Source organism: Sipha flava, unplaced genomic scaffold (genome assembly GCF_003268045.1).
Source record: "Sipha flava isolate LNK unplaced genomic scaffold, YSA_version1 35_pilon_pilon, whole genome shotgun sequence".
Taxonomy (NCBI): Eukaryota; Metazoa; Arthropoda; class Insecta; order Hemiptera; family Aphididae; genus Sipha; species Sipha flava.
In genome coordinates, this window is record NW_020273057.1 from 272,611 (window position 1) to 286,622 (window position 14,012).

General features: G+C 29.6%; 1 protein-coding gene across 5 annotated transcripts in view; it reads left to right on the top strand.

The window, feature by feature from the left end:
- Window positions 1-14,012, top strand: part of LOC112687566 — a 109,419-nt gene that overhangs the window by 71,826 nt on the left and 23,581 nt on the right. For all 5 annotated transcript variants that reach the window (XM_025560316.1, XM_025560315.1, XM_025560317.1 and 2 more), the window contains exons 6-7: window positions 5,586-5,992; window positions 13,816-13,916. In XM_025560316.1, the coding sequence (XP_025416101.1) occupies window positions 5,586-5,992; window positions 13,816-13,916 (508 nt within the window). The remainder of the gene's footprint in view (window positions 1-5,585; window positions 5,993-13,815; window positions 13,917-14,012) is intronic.

Consider the following 14,012-nt stretch of genomic DNA (forward strand, 5'->3'; position numbering starts at 1 on the left):
ACTATAAAGCGGGTACCGATGGCAATGCGATAGTGTGCATCAGCAGTATCCGGTAGACGTGACACTGAGTAAGATTTTGTTAAAGACGTGGTTTTTCAGTTATACTTCGAGAGGAAAATGCGAATGAAACGGTTATCTAATATCTGGGTTGTTAGTGATTTTATAATGACCACGTGAACATAATCGCAGTACCTTATAAGGTTTTTTTTTTTTTTTTTTTGTGGAAGTGCAAAAATATTTTTGATACTCGAGATCCTTGATGTTTCACCACTATTCAGACACGTGTACACGTACTGAATGTGATTAATAGGATAAATTGTTTAAAGGCATAAATATTTACGAAATGTTTTTATTCACTCGGATCCCATAGCGCATTTATTTATGAAATGGACGGTGTCTCGTATAACAAATGGATACGTATATGCATTTTCAGACCTTAGCCAGATTACGTTTTTTCACGCACTCGTTATGTTGTTCTTTTTTCGCTTTCGTGGCATAATATACGTGTGCGTTGTACAGAAACCGAACCAAGATATGTTTATTTATTGAAACGCCCGACGGGACGTTCTCGGGCATTTTCGATATTTCTTTCGTTTTTATTTATAAAATCTGTTTGATTATACGATATTTGCGATCTGACAAAATCATCAGTTCGAAATTTATACGGACTTGTTAGAGTTCAAAGAGCAATCCATCACGAGAACTAGACATACATAGATAGAGTACAATCAAATCTTCGAAACAATAGTTTTCGTTCATTTTTATTATTTTTTTTTTTCTAATAAGCAATGGTTATGTTTTTATTTTTTATTTCTTACCTCCAAGTTTATTCAAAAATATATACTATTAAATATTCTATTTGTTTGGAAAAATATTAAAAAAAAAGAAGAGTATATATTTGTATATTTTCTGTTACTAATTTCTAATACGAGATGCATATAATGTTAGTGTGTATTTATTGATTAACGAAAACATTATTTTGAGTCGTTTTCAAATGGTATGTTATATAATTTATATAACCGTGAAATTTTAAATAAAAAACAAATACCTAGGCAAATTAACGACTGAAAAGAATTGTTATTTCTTCGGATTGTGTTTTCATTGTTATTTAATGTCGTCCCTCTTCCCATATTTATCCCATTCGAGGTTTTGCTCCATAGTCTTAGGCCGACACCGGGGTAGGAATACTTACAAATATTTCTAGGAAAAAATATGAGATAAAATCTCAACATTTCGTTATTATAATTTTTCTTAAACTTATTTAGGTAAAATGATCAAAATCAATATAAAAATTATTGGTATAGCAGTTTAGATAACATTTATGAATTCTTTGTTTTTTATCCGGTCTAGGACATCTCGGCGTGACCATTTCATCGTGGCCATCTCGGCGTAGCCATTTTAGCGTGAACCCATTTCAGCGTGCATTCAATTCATTTAGAGTTATATTTTTTAATTTGATTTTTAAATCAGAACTAACAGATATGCCGAGGCAGCCAACAGATGACTTAATTTATAAATGGGTGTGCAGCATCTAATCTTATGGACATTCATTTCTTAATTAAGAAAAGTGCAATTTGGTCATGATACATTTTATAATCAATTAGAAGCTGGAAAAAGTCCCCCACGGAAAAAAAGAAGTACATCGATGTAGATAAAAGAATAAAAAAAATTGTATAATGAAAAAGTTAGTTTTTTTTATAAAAAAACCTGTAAATAATTATAACAACCATGACATCATTAGTTTTTAAGGAGGATAGCTCATAATATTACTTATCATTAGATTATTTTAATTTTATTTATATTAGATATATAGAGGGATAATCATTATTATCATTATTACCTTTATTATCATTATTATTGTTGACCAATGCCATATCACATAATATAATTTATGTAGCATGTTTAGAATCATATACTATACCGGCTTACAGTTTATAATAAAAATCAAATTAAAGAATATAAGTTTAAAAAAATTAAATGCACGCCGAAATGGCCACGCCGAGACGGCCACGCCGAAATGGCCACGCCGAGATGTCCGGGTCCGGTCTGTAAGGGTTAACAAATTCATATTATACCTACCTGCAAAAACAATGGTATAACATTGGTTATTATTAACGCAGTACATAATGGTATATTTCATGAAATAATACTAAAGATATATTTAATTACTATAATACCATAATTTAGCTTAGCCGTATAATACAAATGGTATACGAGCGGTACTTGTACTTATTATAATTTATCATCTTTAATTACATTTATCTCAATATTCCAACCGTATACGAAGAAATTAAATTATTGTACGTTTCCATAATAGTATGGTTTCTCATCCTAATCCTTTTGTAAGAAACTACAGCTTGCAGAATTCCCGGTAATCACAAAAAATAGTGTCATGACCAGCTCGACATTTTATATTAATTACTTAATTTATTTATTATATTTATAAGAAAAAAAAAATACAATAAAAATTAATAATAACAATTACATTTTCAAATTGAGACTGTTACTAATGGGTCATTACTTTCCTCAAACCGTTAAAACTAATATATATATATATATATATATGTACAGAGTGTTTCTGAAATGATTGAGGAAACTAGTATACGCTTACTCTTTGGAGTGGCCGAATAAAGATTCTTTTCTTCAAAACCTGGGTTTTATCTAATTATCATTAGAACATTATATCGAATCTAAAAAATAATACTTGTAAGAAATTTCTTGCAAATTTCACATACTAATCGATATGTGTCATCAATTTCAGGCTTGTCAGAAATTGTGGTGTGGTAATTAACGAATGTATTAACGGGTTATCAGACCCAGAAAAGGCATATATATTAAATTTTATTTTTTCTGTTATTTTAATTAGGCCTTGGCAAGTCAATGATAATTTTTTTAACGTATTTATGTCCCAGCTTAATTATAATAGGCTTACGATATACATTTTTTTTTCTTTATACATTTTTGCCGAAATGAAAATCGTTGAATTGACAATTCGCCGAAACGTCCATGCTAAAATGTCGGCGCCTAATCGTCCTCTCCGAAACGTTATAGATACGTATTTGAATTGCCTTACGGATAAGGATTTAAACGCTATACCATAGATGATCTCGAAGAAAAACAATGGGGAATATATATTATTCTTAACTTATAATATAAACTTATAGCTACATTTTATAAGACTAATATATTCTTTGATTTGCACAGAATAAAAAAAATTACATGTCACATTTTTGAAAATATAATATATTATATTTGAATAAACATTATTAAAAGTGATAATAACAATATAACAAAATTATGTTATTTTATTAGTTAATTATGCAAAAAAAAAAAAAAATCAAAATTTATTATTGAATTACATTCAATTTCGTTTTCTGTGATTCACTCGCAAAATTGTTTATTTACGTTCTGTTTTTACTCGGATTTCATCTCAAAATAATAAATTATCAAATAATTTTACTATTCATTTCACTAATTATTGGATACAGCGTGACTTTGTACTTAATAACTATTGTATAAAATAGTAAACAAAATACTAAATTATCTATTGGTCTCTTCCAAAGATTTTCATGCTAAATCTATTCATTTTTTTTTCCGTAGCCATTTGAAAAAGTGGTTTTTTCCATTCTCGAGAACATAGTAATTTATTATACCACCAACTATTCTACTCTGATCAAGAGGTTAAGAAATAACGATATTATTATCATGGTAACTAATCAAAGTAATCGTATATTTTCTAAAACTTGCAGACAAACAAACAAAAAATAAAAAGTACGCTATTTATCTAAATGGCATTCAGTACGGTTTTGGATAATAGTCTATCAAAACACTTTTATTAAAAGCGAAACTAAATGTTTTTGCTATTTTCAGGTATAAAATTTAATTAGATTTTAGAGTGAATCGGTAATTTAATAATAAAGGCAAAGAATTTATAGATTTACAATAAATTAATTTTCTCGTAAAAGAAATAGTAAAGTTTAAAAACACTTTTTTGTTACTTTGAAATATTGTAATGAAATTTCGATTACGATTTATATTATTTGTCGATCAAATCAACACGATTTATTTTAAATCTGATTGGTAGCTTTTACGTACATCATTATTTTTCAATCATTTCGTTTCTGAAGCTGTTAAAAAAAAATTGTTATTGAATTACTTAAAAAATATTTAAACATCAGTTGTTCATTTCAACAAGATTATATAAAAACAATATTCCAATTTTATTAGTGTCAGGTTATCCATCAAAAATAAAAAAATAGAACGTTTTTCAATAGTATTTATAAAACTAATAATGGTTAAATAAATTATAAATAAAACGTTAACGAATAAAAATTCAGAATCGAGAGGGAATCGCTCAGAGATATCACTATTATAAAAATGTAAAAACCCATGGATGTAAAAAAAAAAAAACCCTTAATGCATTATCAAAACGTTGGTAAATCCTTAGTTTCAGTGCAGGATAACGATTGCGTGCGGGTTGCCTTTTTATGTAAGTATACCACAGCGCGCAGTACCGGAATAACAAAGAACACGATTTAGATAGTATCTAAATTTGTGCCCATTCACTACTAACAATTTCCGAACGGCAAATTTAATTTTCCATTTTAAAATATAAATATAAAATATTAACACCGTAAAAAAGTACGTATACATTCACGCAACTGACAGTAGATAAGTGATATACATCGTACATACTATATGCACCTAGGCATCTTACTACCTATGCACTGAATAGGTATAAACTTTAATGATATTATAGCACAGGGATGGCTGTACTCGCCGTTATTTCGATAACCGCAAACGTATAAAGCTTATTCGAAGCGAGCCACATTGTTAGGAGATGTTTATAAAATTAAGACACATTATTAATTTTAATATTTTATTATATATATATATGTATTTAATTATTATTGGCATTATTATTAACATCATTAGAAGAATTATTTAAAATAAGTGCTTTTTTCAAGTGTTCATTTTTACTGTTAGTTTTTTTATTTAAACAATATCTAACAGATTATTCTTATAGAATTATATTTATTGATTTTACTTTAAGTTTCAAAAGCCGCATGTGGATCGCGAACCTCGTTGTGGCCATTCCTGGTAAAGTGTATTTGTACCTATTCGGAGATTTAAAATAAAGATAATAATGTCAGATAAAAGTGATGAAATTTAAAAGATAAAAGTTTTTCTGGTACCGGCAATATCAAGTAATAATTATCGCAATCCGATTTACCTTGCAATTATATATTTGGCAACTTTACATAGAAGTAAAAATAATAAAGCGCACGCAGTCGTACGCCTAAAAAGGTACCACCGATAAGGATCGCATGCAATCGTATCGGAGTCAGAATATCAGGATATAATAATCATTACCACTATCGCACTCCACAAAAAAAAAAAACAGGTTTTTTTTAAATTTAATTTTAAATAAGTCAACAAGACGCTAGTTTTTGATGGATAGTTTCTCACCCCTACTCTCTTTCTTCTCACTCCCATTCTCTCTCTCTCTCTTTATTTCTTTCTTTCTTTATCCCTCTCACTATAAAGCTCTGGAGAGAACCTTTTATGATGATATCGTGTTGCAGATCGACACTCTGCCGATCCAGCAGTCGACCACTACGTGCCCGGGCACGTTGTTTCGGCTCACCGACGGCGATGCTGTGAGCTGGTTTTATTGCGCGTCAGCGGACAGCTCTAAGCGCCTGATGTCCATGGTGTCCACGACGAACGTGGTACTGATGGAGTCGTCGTCCACGTCGACGAACGTGCCCACGCTAGTGGTGACGTATCAGGCGGAACCGGTGCCGGACGTCGTGCACCAGTGCCCGTACGGATCGATTTCGTTCAAGGCGGGCCAGCAGTGCCTGACCATCGTTGACGAGACGCTCAACTGGGACGAAGCGGAAGACTATTGTGCTCAAAACGGCGGCCACCTGGTCAGCATCGACAGTCACCGCACGCAGACGCTTATCGATACCGCGTTGATCAACAGGTGAGACTCGTAGGCGGTCGCAAGGGATGCGGGTAAGGAGAGGGCGTGCGGGACGCATCACACGTGCTCTTTCTCTCTCTCTCTCTCTCGACCTGTGGCGCCGTCACGGCTTACCTTTAATGGTTCGCCAAACTTGAGATTGGCCAACATTTATCTCTTTCGATATGTTTCGAACAAGTTCAACCGCGAAAACAATCTATGAACCGCATAGTGTTCCAATGTGCGCGTCACGTGTAAAACGATCGTACACCGCTAACGGCTCGCGATGATGATCTATTCGTTAATACGATCGCAAAACCGATTGCGCCTAAAGGTACTTGTAATTTCATGGTTGACGAGGACCGCGTTTGATTAACGTTATAAGTGTTTTTATTTATTTATTTATATTGATAATGAACGCCCTCGTATGGGCTCAGTACATTAAACACAGCAGAACACTTGATAGCTGAGTTCATTGTAAAAATCATGTGATTAATTTTCAATCACATAATTCAATCCGATTGTTTGAGCGAGGTCCCGAATCCAAAATCGGTCGGGGTCAGGGGCGTATTTAGACTTGCTTCTAGGGGGGGGAGGACTTAAATTTTTTCTTTAATTCAGGCTCAACATTTACAAGTAAAATTGTTGGTAGTATTTATATCAGGTGAATCCTTAATATTTGTAGTTTTTTTTTTTTTTTAATCTAATGCCGGATCCACTTAAAATGGTCTTTTGTGTAGTTCTTTTTTAACACATATCTTTGTTTTGAAAGTTTCGCTTATGTTTTATCTAATTTTTCACTAAGTATGGTCTTCAATCAAAATAATATATATTATTTATCGTTATGGGACATATAACCATTATAAGCAATTGAGCGTTTAACACTATAAATAATTTAAACGTTATTCAATTTAAGCGTTTAAACGTTATACAAATTTAAACCTTTAAAAAAATTTTCATTTACCATTATTGACAGTTAAAACGTTATGAAAAATTTAGCGTTTTGCGTTATTTAAATTAGTATAAAATTTAAAACGTTTTCAAATGTAGTAATACTATAAAATAAATCATAATTTTTGTTTCTTAATAAAATACCCATTACTTACATAAAAATTTTCTTGGTCTAAAAATTCTCGGAGGGGAGACGATTGCCCCCATCGCCCCCCCCCCTCAAATACGCCACTGGTCGGGGTGATCACGCTTCAACTGGAACCGGATATAAAATATCAAGAACAAAAGAGTGGACTGTATTAAATCATAAAACATTTATTATAATCGAAACGCGGCAACAATCAACGTATATAAAAATTATGTACTAACAAATGTTACTTACGCGGCAACAACCAACGTATACAAAAACGAACACGACAGTAATAATGCAATCGCTCAACGGATTGAAATAAACTGTGCCTACCTAACCTAACCTGGTGACGGCGTAAATTTATAGCCGGTCGCCGCCGGGTTGGAATGCAGGTAGAACGATAGGTCATTTCTAGAATATTCGAGATAATACCTATGAATAGTGATGCGAGTTTGTAATATACAGTGATATAAAACTCTATTATATAAGATATTACACACATGGTACAAAATTATTTCATACAGACAGTATAAAAAAAAAAAAAAATGGAAGCGTTATTTTTAGTTATTTTTAGTAACTCAACTATCAATTTATATACTTATAGAATGGATTTCTAATAAAGTTCATTATTATTATAAAAATTAAAAATATTCAATATTATTGTAATCATGTTAATTTAGAATTCAGGTGTTAAAAATAACTAAAATCAATTTATAGTACTATTATAATATACAAATATTGTAAATATATAGGTACAATGAGATAGTATATATCTTTAAAAGTATTAAATATAGTTTTCTCTTTATTTCTATTTAAAAAATATGTATTTCTATGTACATACATACATACGTATGTTACCTATATCATAATTGCAAATCGATAGCATGACTAAATATTAATTTGGTGAATTTGGTGAATAATTCTTGTATTATGTGTCTTTTTTAATTTTTTCTTACTTTTTAGTCATTTTTTCAATTATTCCATTTTAAAATAATTTATATTTCATAATTAACAATGGGGTGATAACATTTGTTCAATTCTTTATAAATTAAGGTAGTACAAGGTTCTATACAATAAAATACCGGTATAATACGGTATTATGCAAAAAATAAATAAAATAGCGTATTTTAACATCTCTACCTATAATAGATAAGATGCATCGTACCTGTCCGTCTCGAATATTCTAGAAAAGTTGAGACTATTCTCGTCAATTATCGAACTTTATCCAACACTGATAATCGAAACAGTTATTGTTTATGATTAAAAAAAAAAAAAAAAAAAAATTATAAAAGTAAAAGTGTTCTATCAATTGGCTGTGTTAGTGATTTAGCAAAATTACAGTAATTTCGACAGTAATTATTTGTGTACAACGTTTAAGATATACGAGTGTTGATACAAGGGACATTCAAGATTATTTGTCATATAAATTTGGAGGTACCGATTCGAGAATTAAGTAGTTCGTATAGCCAATTTAATGATGATATATCAATTTAGATTATGAATCATACTCTCCAGTTCTTCCTAAAGCATTATTTATGAAACCTGTGAATACAGGACCACATACAGATAACCTAACGCATTTTTTTGCATTTTCTTGAATACACTGCCATCACTCGTCCTATATAAGAGTAATAAATTGGTGCACATATTATTAAAACTCGTTTGGAATGAAAGAACAATAATCGCTGACATAGTTATCGTCTACTGACGTTTAATATTCGTGCAATATAATATACTTAATTTATTTTTATAGTTAAATTCGTTACCGCGTTATTTCGCACAATTTAAGCAGGTTGATCATGATATTATAATGGGAGATAAACCGAAACTGACTGGGACCCAATTGACCTACTAAGCATATTTACTGCTTAGTTGTAGTTTTTTTTTACTCCAATACCTAAATTTTCTTGATTTTTCTTCCAAATGTCTAAATTCGTTTATAAGAATCAGAAAAAAAAGTACCCAAGTAGTTCAAGAATCCAAATAAATTCTGGGATGCTTTATTGTCACAGGTATCACGAACACACAAATTTATAATATGTGTATTGCACCAAACATAAATACTGTTTTCGTTTTGTTAGTGAATAAAATACTCCAAATTGCTAAACTTTTCTCTCATGTTAGAAGCGCCGTAAATTGAATCACCAATAATATTTTTAATATTAATTTTATGTTTGTCAAAGCAAGTTTTTAATATTTCTTATAAACTTTTACCTGTTAAATCTTCTATTTTAATGACGGCAAAAAGGCGCTCTTTAATATCGATATTATTTAAGTAGTTAAGGTAGATAATGGCTTAAGCTATAGCTCTTGAGTACTGTTAAACTTGAAATTAAAATTAATATTTATTTAAAAATGAGGTATATGTTGGTCTAAAAAGTTCATACTTGTATACTAAATTGTTGATCATCCATTTCTTCACGAATATATTTCCTCGTGGTTTCTAGTGCACCAGTAATTTATTTATTAACAGTAGTTTTGGAAACAAGTGTAACAAGTATTACAAGAAATTTGAGTCAGAATTTCTGTAGAAGTAATGTAAATTACTTGTACTTATGACAGTACACTTAATTTTTAAGAAAAATTCATACGAAATCATTTATAATTTTTAAATCTCTAAATAGAAGTAAACTATTGAAAAATACGATAAATACAAATATTATAAATCGAAAATTTAACTCATTTTTAATCAGTCAATTTGTAAATAGATTAAAACTTTAAAGGTCAAAGTTGCTTGAAAAAATTCACATAGTTCAAATTTCAAATCAAAAATAGCTGGTGCTTTTTAAAAAAAGTTATTTTTTGCGCGCGCACAGAATTTTTTTTTTTAAAATTAAAATTTATCAAAAATAAATGTAATTTGATGTATTTTATGCATTACAAGAAACCGGAATTGCGTACAAGGTTATGCATTCGAAATATTTCGTGTTACCTTTATGGTTGAACACACTGTATATATAATTAAATTAAAAAAAAATTTCCAAGACAAAAACTTTGTTCCAGTAAACTCGTGACTTAGTGTATCCCTATGAGAAAAAAACCACACGGCATCAAGTCGCAAGATCGAAGGGGGTAGCTTTGGCCACGCAACGAGATTAGTCTGTCAGGGAATTTCTCACGCAGCAGAGGGATTGTTTCTCTTGAAGTGTAACAAGTTTCGCTGTTTTGTTGTAACCATACAAGAATGACTACTGAGCTTAGTAATTTTCTTTGGCCTTCTTTGGACCAAATAAACATCAAACACTTTTGTTTTCAACCTGTCACACTTCAAGAAAAACATTTTGCTGCGTGAGAAGTTCCTGGACAGACTAATTTCGTTGCATGGAAACCAAAGCTACTAACTTAGATCTTGTGACTTGACGCCGTATGAATTTTTCTTATGGAGATACACTACAAGTCATGAGTTTACCAGAACAAAGTTCGAAATGTCTTGAAACTCAAGCAATAAATTCGTCGTATCCTCAACGAACTTGATGGTGTGATGTGTGATCGAGTGACGGTAAATGTTATGGAAAAAATAATCGCCTGTAAGGCTAGTAGGGTGGGTCATATGCCCGATATTATTTTTACTGTTAAACCTTAACTTCTCCTGAAGATAATGATATATTTGTAATGTTTTTTTAAAAGAAATAAATTTAATTTATAGCAGATTTAAATCCTGCGTTCTTTTTAGGACACCTATATCGTAATATCACGGCTATTATAGGGCCAATATTGTAATAAATATTTAGGGATATGTTTCCTGATATTCTCCGGCGGCGGTCAACCGTTAATAGCACGGCAATATATATAGACTAGTATACTATGTAGTACATAGGGAACTACACCTGTATGAAATTTAATCTAATAAAATATTACTTTAAAAAGTACTTATATCTGTCTATAAAAATATTTTTTACACAATAGGTACTCGTCGGGTTGTTTTGTACCTGTCCAATGGATATAAATGATATAATATGACACCGACCCACTGTGAAAATGCATTTGTTTGTTACAAAATGTTTGTTAGATTTCTCTTTAACATCGAGTTCTAAACACAAGCACTGACATTTGAGCACGTATCGACGATGTATATGTATACATATAATGGATTACGAGTAATTCGAGGACAATACATCTCAATCCAAAATGAAATTAGACTTGTACAAAAAAAATTGAACTGATTGTGAAAAGTAATATGTTTGTTTTATTTAGTCAAGTCGAGTACTATACTCTCACTTCACTCTTTTTGGTGCAGAACAGTGGATGTAATGAGTTGCCATTTTAAATTTGAACGATTCCCAATGGGGTTTGATTCATTCCATACCGGTCAAAATCACATTTAAAACAGTTCTCAGACATTTTTTCAATATTTACTTGATTTTATAGAATACTACAGGGAAATCCGAAAAATTACATCACTAAATTATTATTTCTTCAATAGTGTTCAACTCTCAATCTATCGATGTATCATATATGTATAACACTCTTGAATATAATTTTCTTTAACTCAATAGTTAGAAAAAACAAAACAAAATCATTTCAATTTTCTACAGTTATATCCATTAAAAATATTCGGGTAATAATAGATTGATTATATGTTCGTAAATCCGTATTTTGTTTTATTTCGAAGATAGAAATTTATGAACGCTTGAACAAATCCGAGTATTGCAATATTAAAATTATAATGATTTTTTTTTTAATAACAAAGGCAATATAGTCACAATAACAATTTTGGTTTTCCAAAAGCTATAATAAAGTGGATTGGGGATTTATCATTATATGCAAAATAATGGATATAGTCATTAGACTGAATGGACCTTATGAATATATTTTTATACGATGGTATGGAAATTGTCCCTTATGAATGCGTTTATTGCTATACTAGATTTATCTTTAGTTTATATTTTTGATAAATTGTTTTTAGTATTTGGATTAAATAATATATATATATATATATATGATTTTAATATTTACAAAAGGAAAATAGGTTTACTTTTCAAGTTTTTGAACTAAAATTCCATTGTAACTTATTTTAATAGAGAAATCTGCTCATGAATTCTTTATTTATAAATAAAAAAAAATTCAGACCAAATTGAAATATTTTTTTACCAAATATTTTTTAAAATACATACATGTATTTAAAATAAATAAAAACTTATCTTAATCTTACATTTTCTTTCAATTTGTTAACATTTTATTTATCTCTTTAGTAATTACTACTTCCCCTCATGGCAAATATTAAGATAATTTATGTTTCATACTTCGTAGTTCATATTACATAAAAATCTACAATAAGAGTACAATATATAATATAATATTATAATAATATTATGTATACCCATTAAATTATGTTATTTTAGCCGTGATACTAGTTTAAATGTTTAAAATATACATTTATATTATAGGTATGTTTCACAGTATACTCAAAAGTGGCAAACCAATTAATATGTTAGCTGTATCTGGAAAAATAACTGTGTTGGCACCTAAGCATTATGAATTGATGTAATTTTATCGTAATGGACATTCTTGATTCTTCTGATAAAAGAAATAAACTATAAATTATATTATAATTATAAATTACTTGGTTTTTTAGATCCTGTAATGCACAGTACAGTTATTATAATGTAAATTGTAAATCATAGTTTAATACTTATTGAGAGCTTAAAGTCGGTGAAAATAAAATTAAACATTGCTTAACCTCGGTCTCTTATGACTAACTCTAGATATTTTCATTCCAATTATTATTTTTATTATTCTTTTTAATTTGCCTCATATCCTTAATTTTATAGTTAATTTTCTTTTCCTAATCATTTTTTTTAACTATGAAATTTATCACAAATTTACTATTTAATTATAATTATAATACGTTTTTTTATTTATTTCACAATTTCAACACTACTCTTAGTTTTAATAAACCAAAAACCAAAGAACCGTGTACTAAATAAAGAACAAAGGAGTAAAAGTAATAGGTGTAGGAAATGTTCCTTATGACAAAAAACAGAGTAACATTTTTTTTTTTTTTTTTTTCATAGCAAGTGTTGGAACACAACGAAATTACATATTATATTTAAAGTCATGAATTGTTCATTCAATTCTTATTGTCAGTATAAAGAGACTGCAAGATTACTGCTTATATAAATTCAATTCTGACTACGTGTTTGTAGTTTCCGTTAAATAAAGGGCCTTTATAAAAGGAATGCTTTCATTTCACTCGAATGTACCATGGAAGAATAGTAAAAGCATTAGGAACGGATAAAGATAGGTTACAATCCTCTCCATAATTTTTATTTGTATAGATTATTCATAAAACACGTTCAAGGTACTTTTGTTCTATAAATATTACATTATAGTAAATAATCATGTTGATATGTAAGCTGTATTCGTATAGTATTATTGTATATATATTATATGTATAGTATTTGTATTTAAGCTTTTCCAAAATCTATATCAAGCTTTTAGAAAAATTATAGTTATATAAATATTAGTAATATAAGTATTAAAGATAAGAAAACATAGATCATAACAGATTTCTGGTCAATACTAAATATAGCCCACGATCGACCCTAGGTAAATCCTACAAATTAAAAGTTTTAGCGCGAACCGCTGTTAAAATTAATATATATTTAACGGAATTATTTGTTTATCGTGTGAGCCGACGTGTTTTCAGTTTCTTTTTTTCTTTTGGTTATCTTATAGATGAAAAGGAAAACATGATGATTCGCTCTTTATAGTTTGATTTCAATTTCCTAATCGTACATTAAATTTATTTTTGTTTGAAAAGCCCGAGTTACAGTGACAGTATTGCATATTGGATTGGAGCTACGGACATGAATAATGAAGGGTTTTTCAGATGGACAGACTCATCACCGTTCACCTATTCTAGTAAGTTAAATTAACCCTCTCTGTATAATTAGCGTCTTCTCTCAGCCATCGTTTAGATTGATATAACTCGGAGGCATAAAGTTTTTTACATAATAC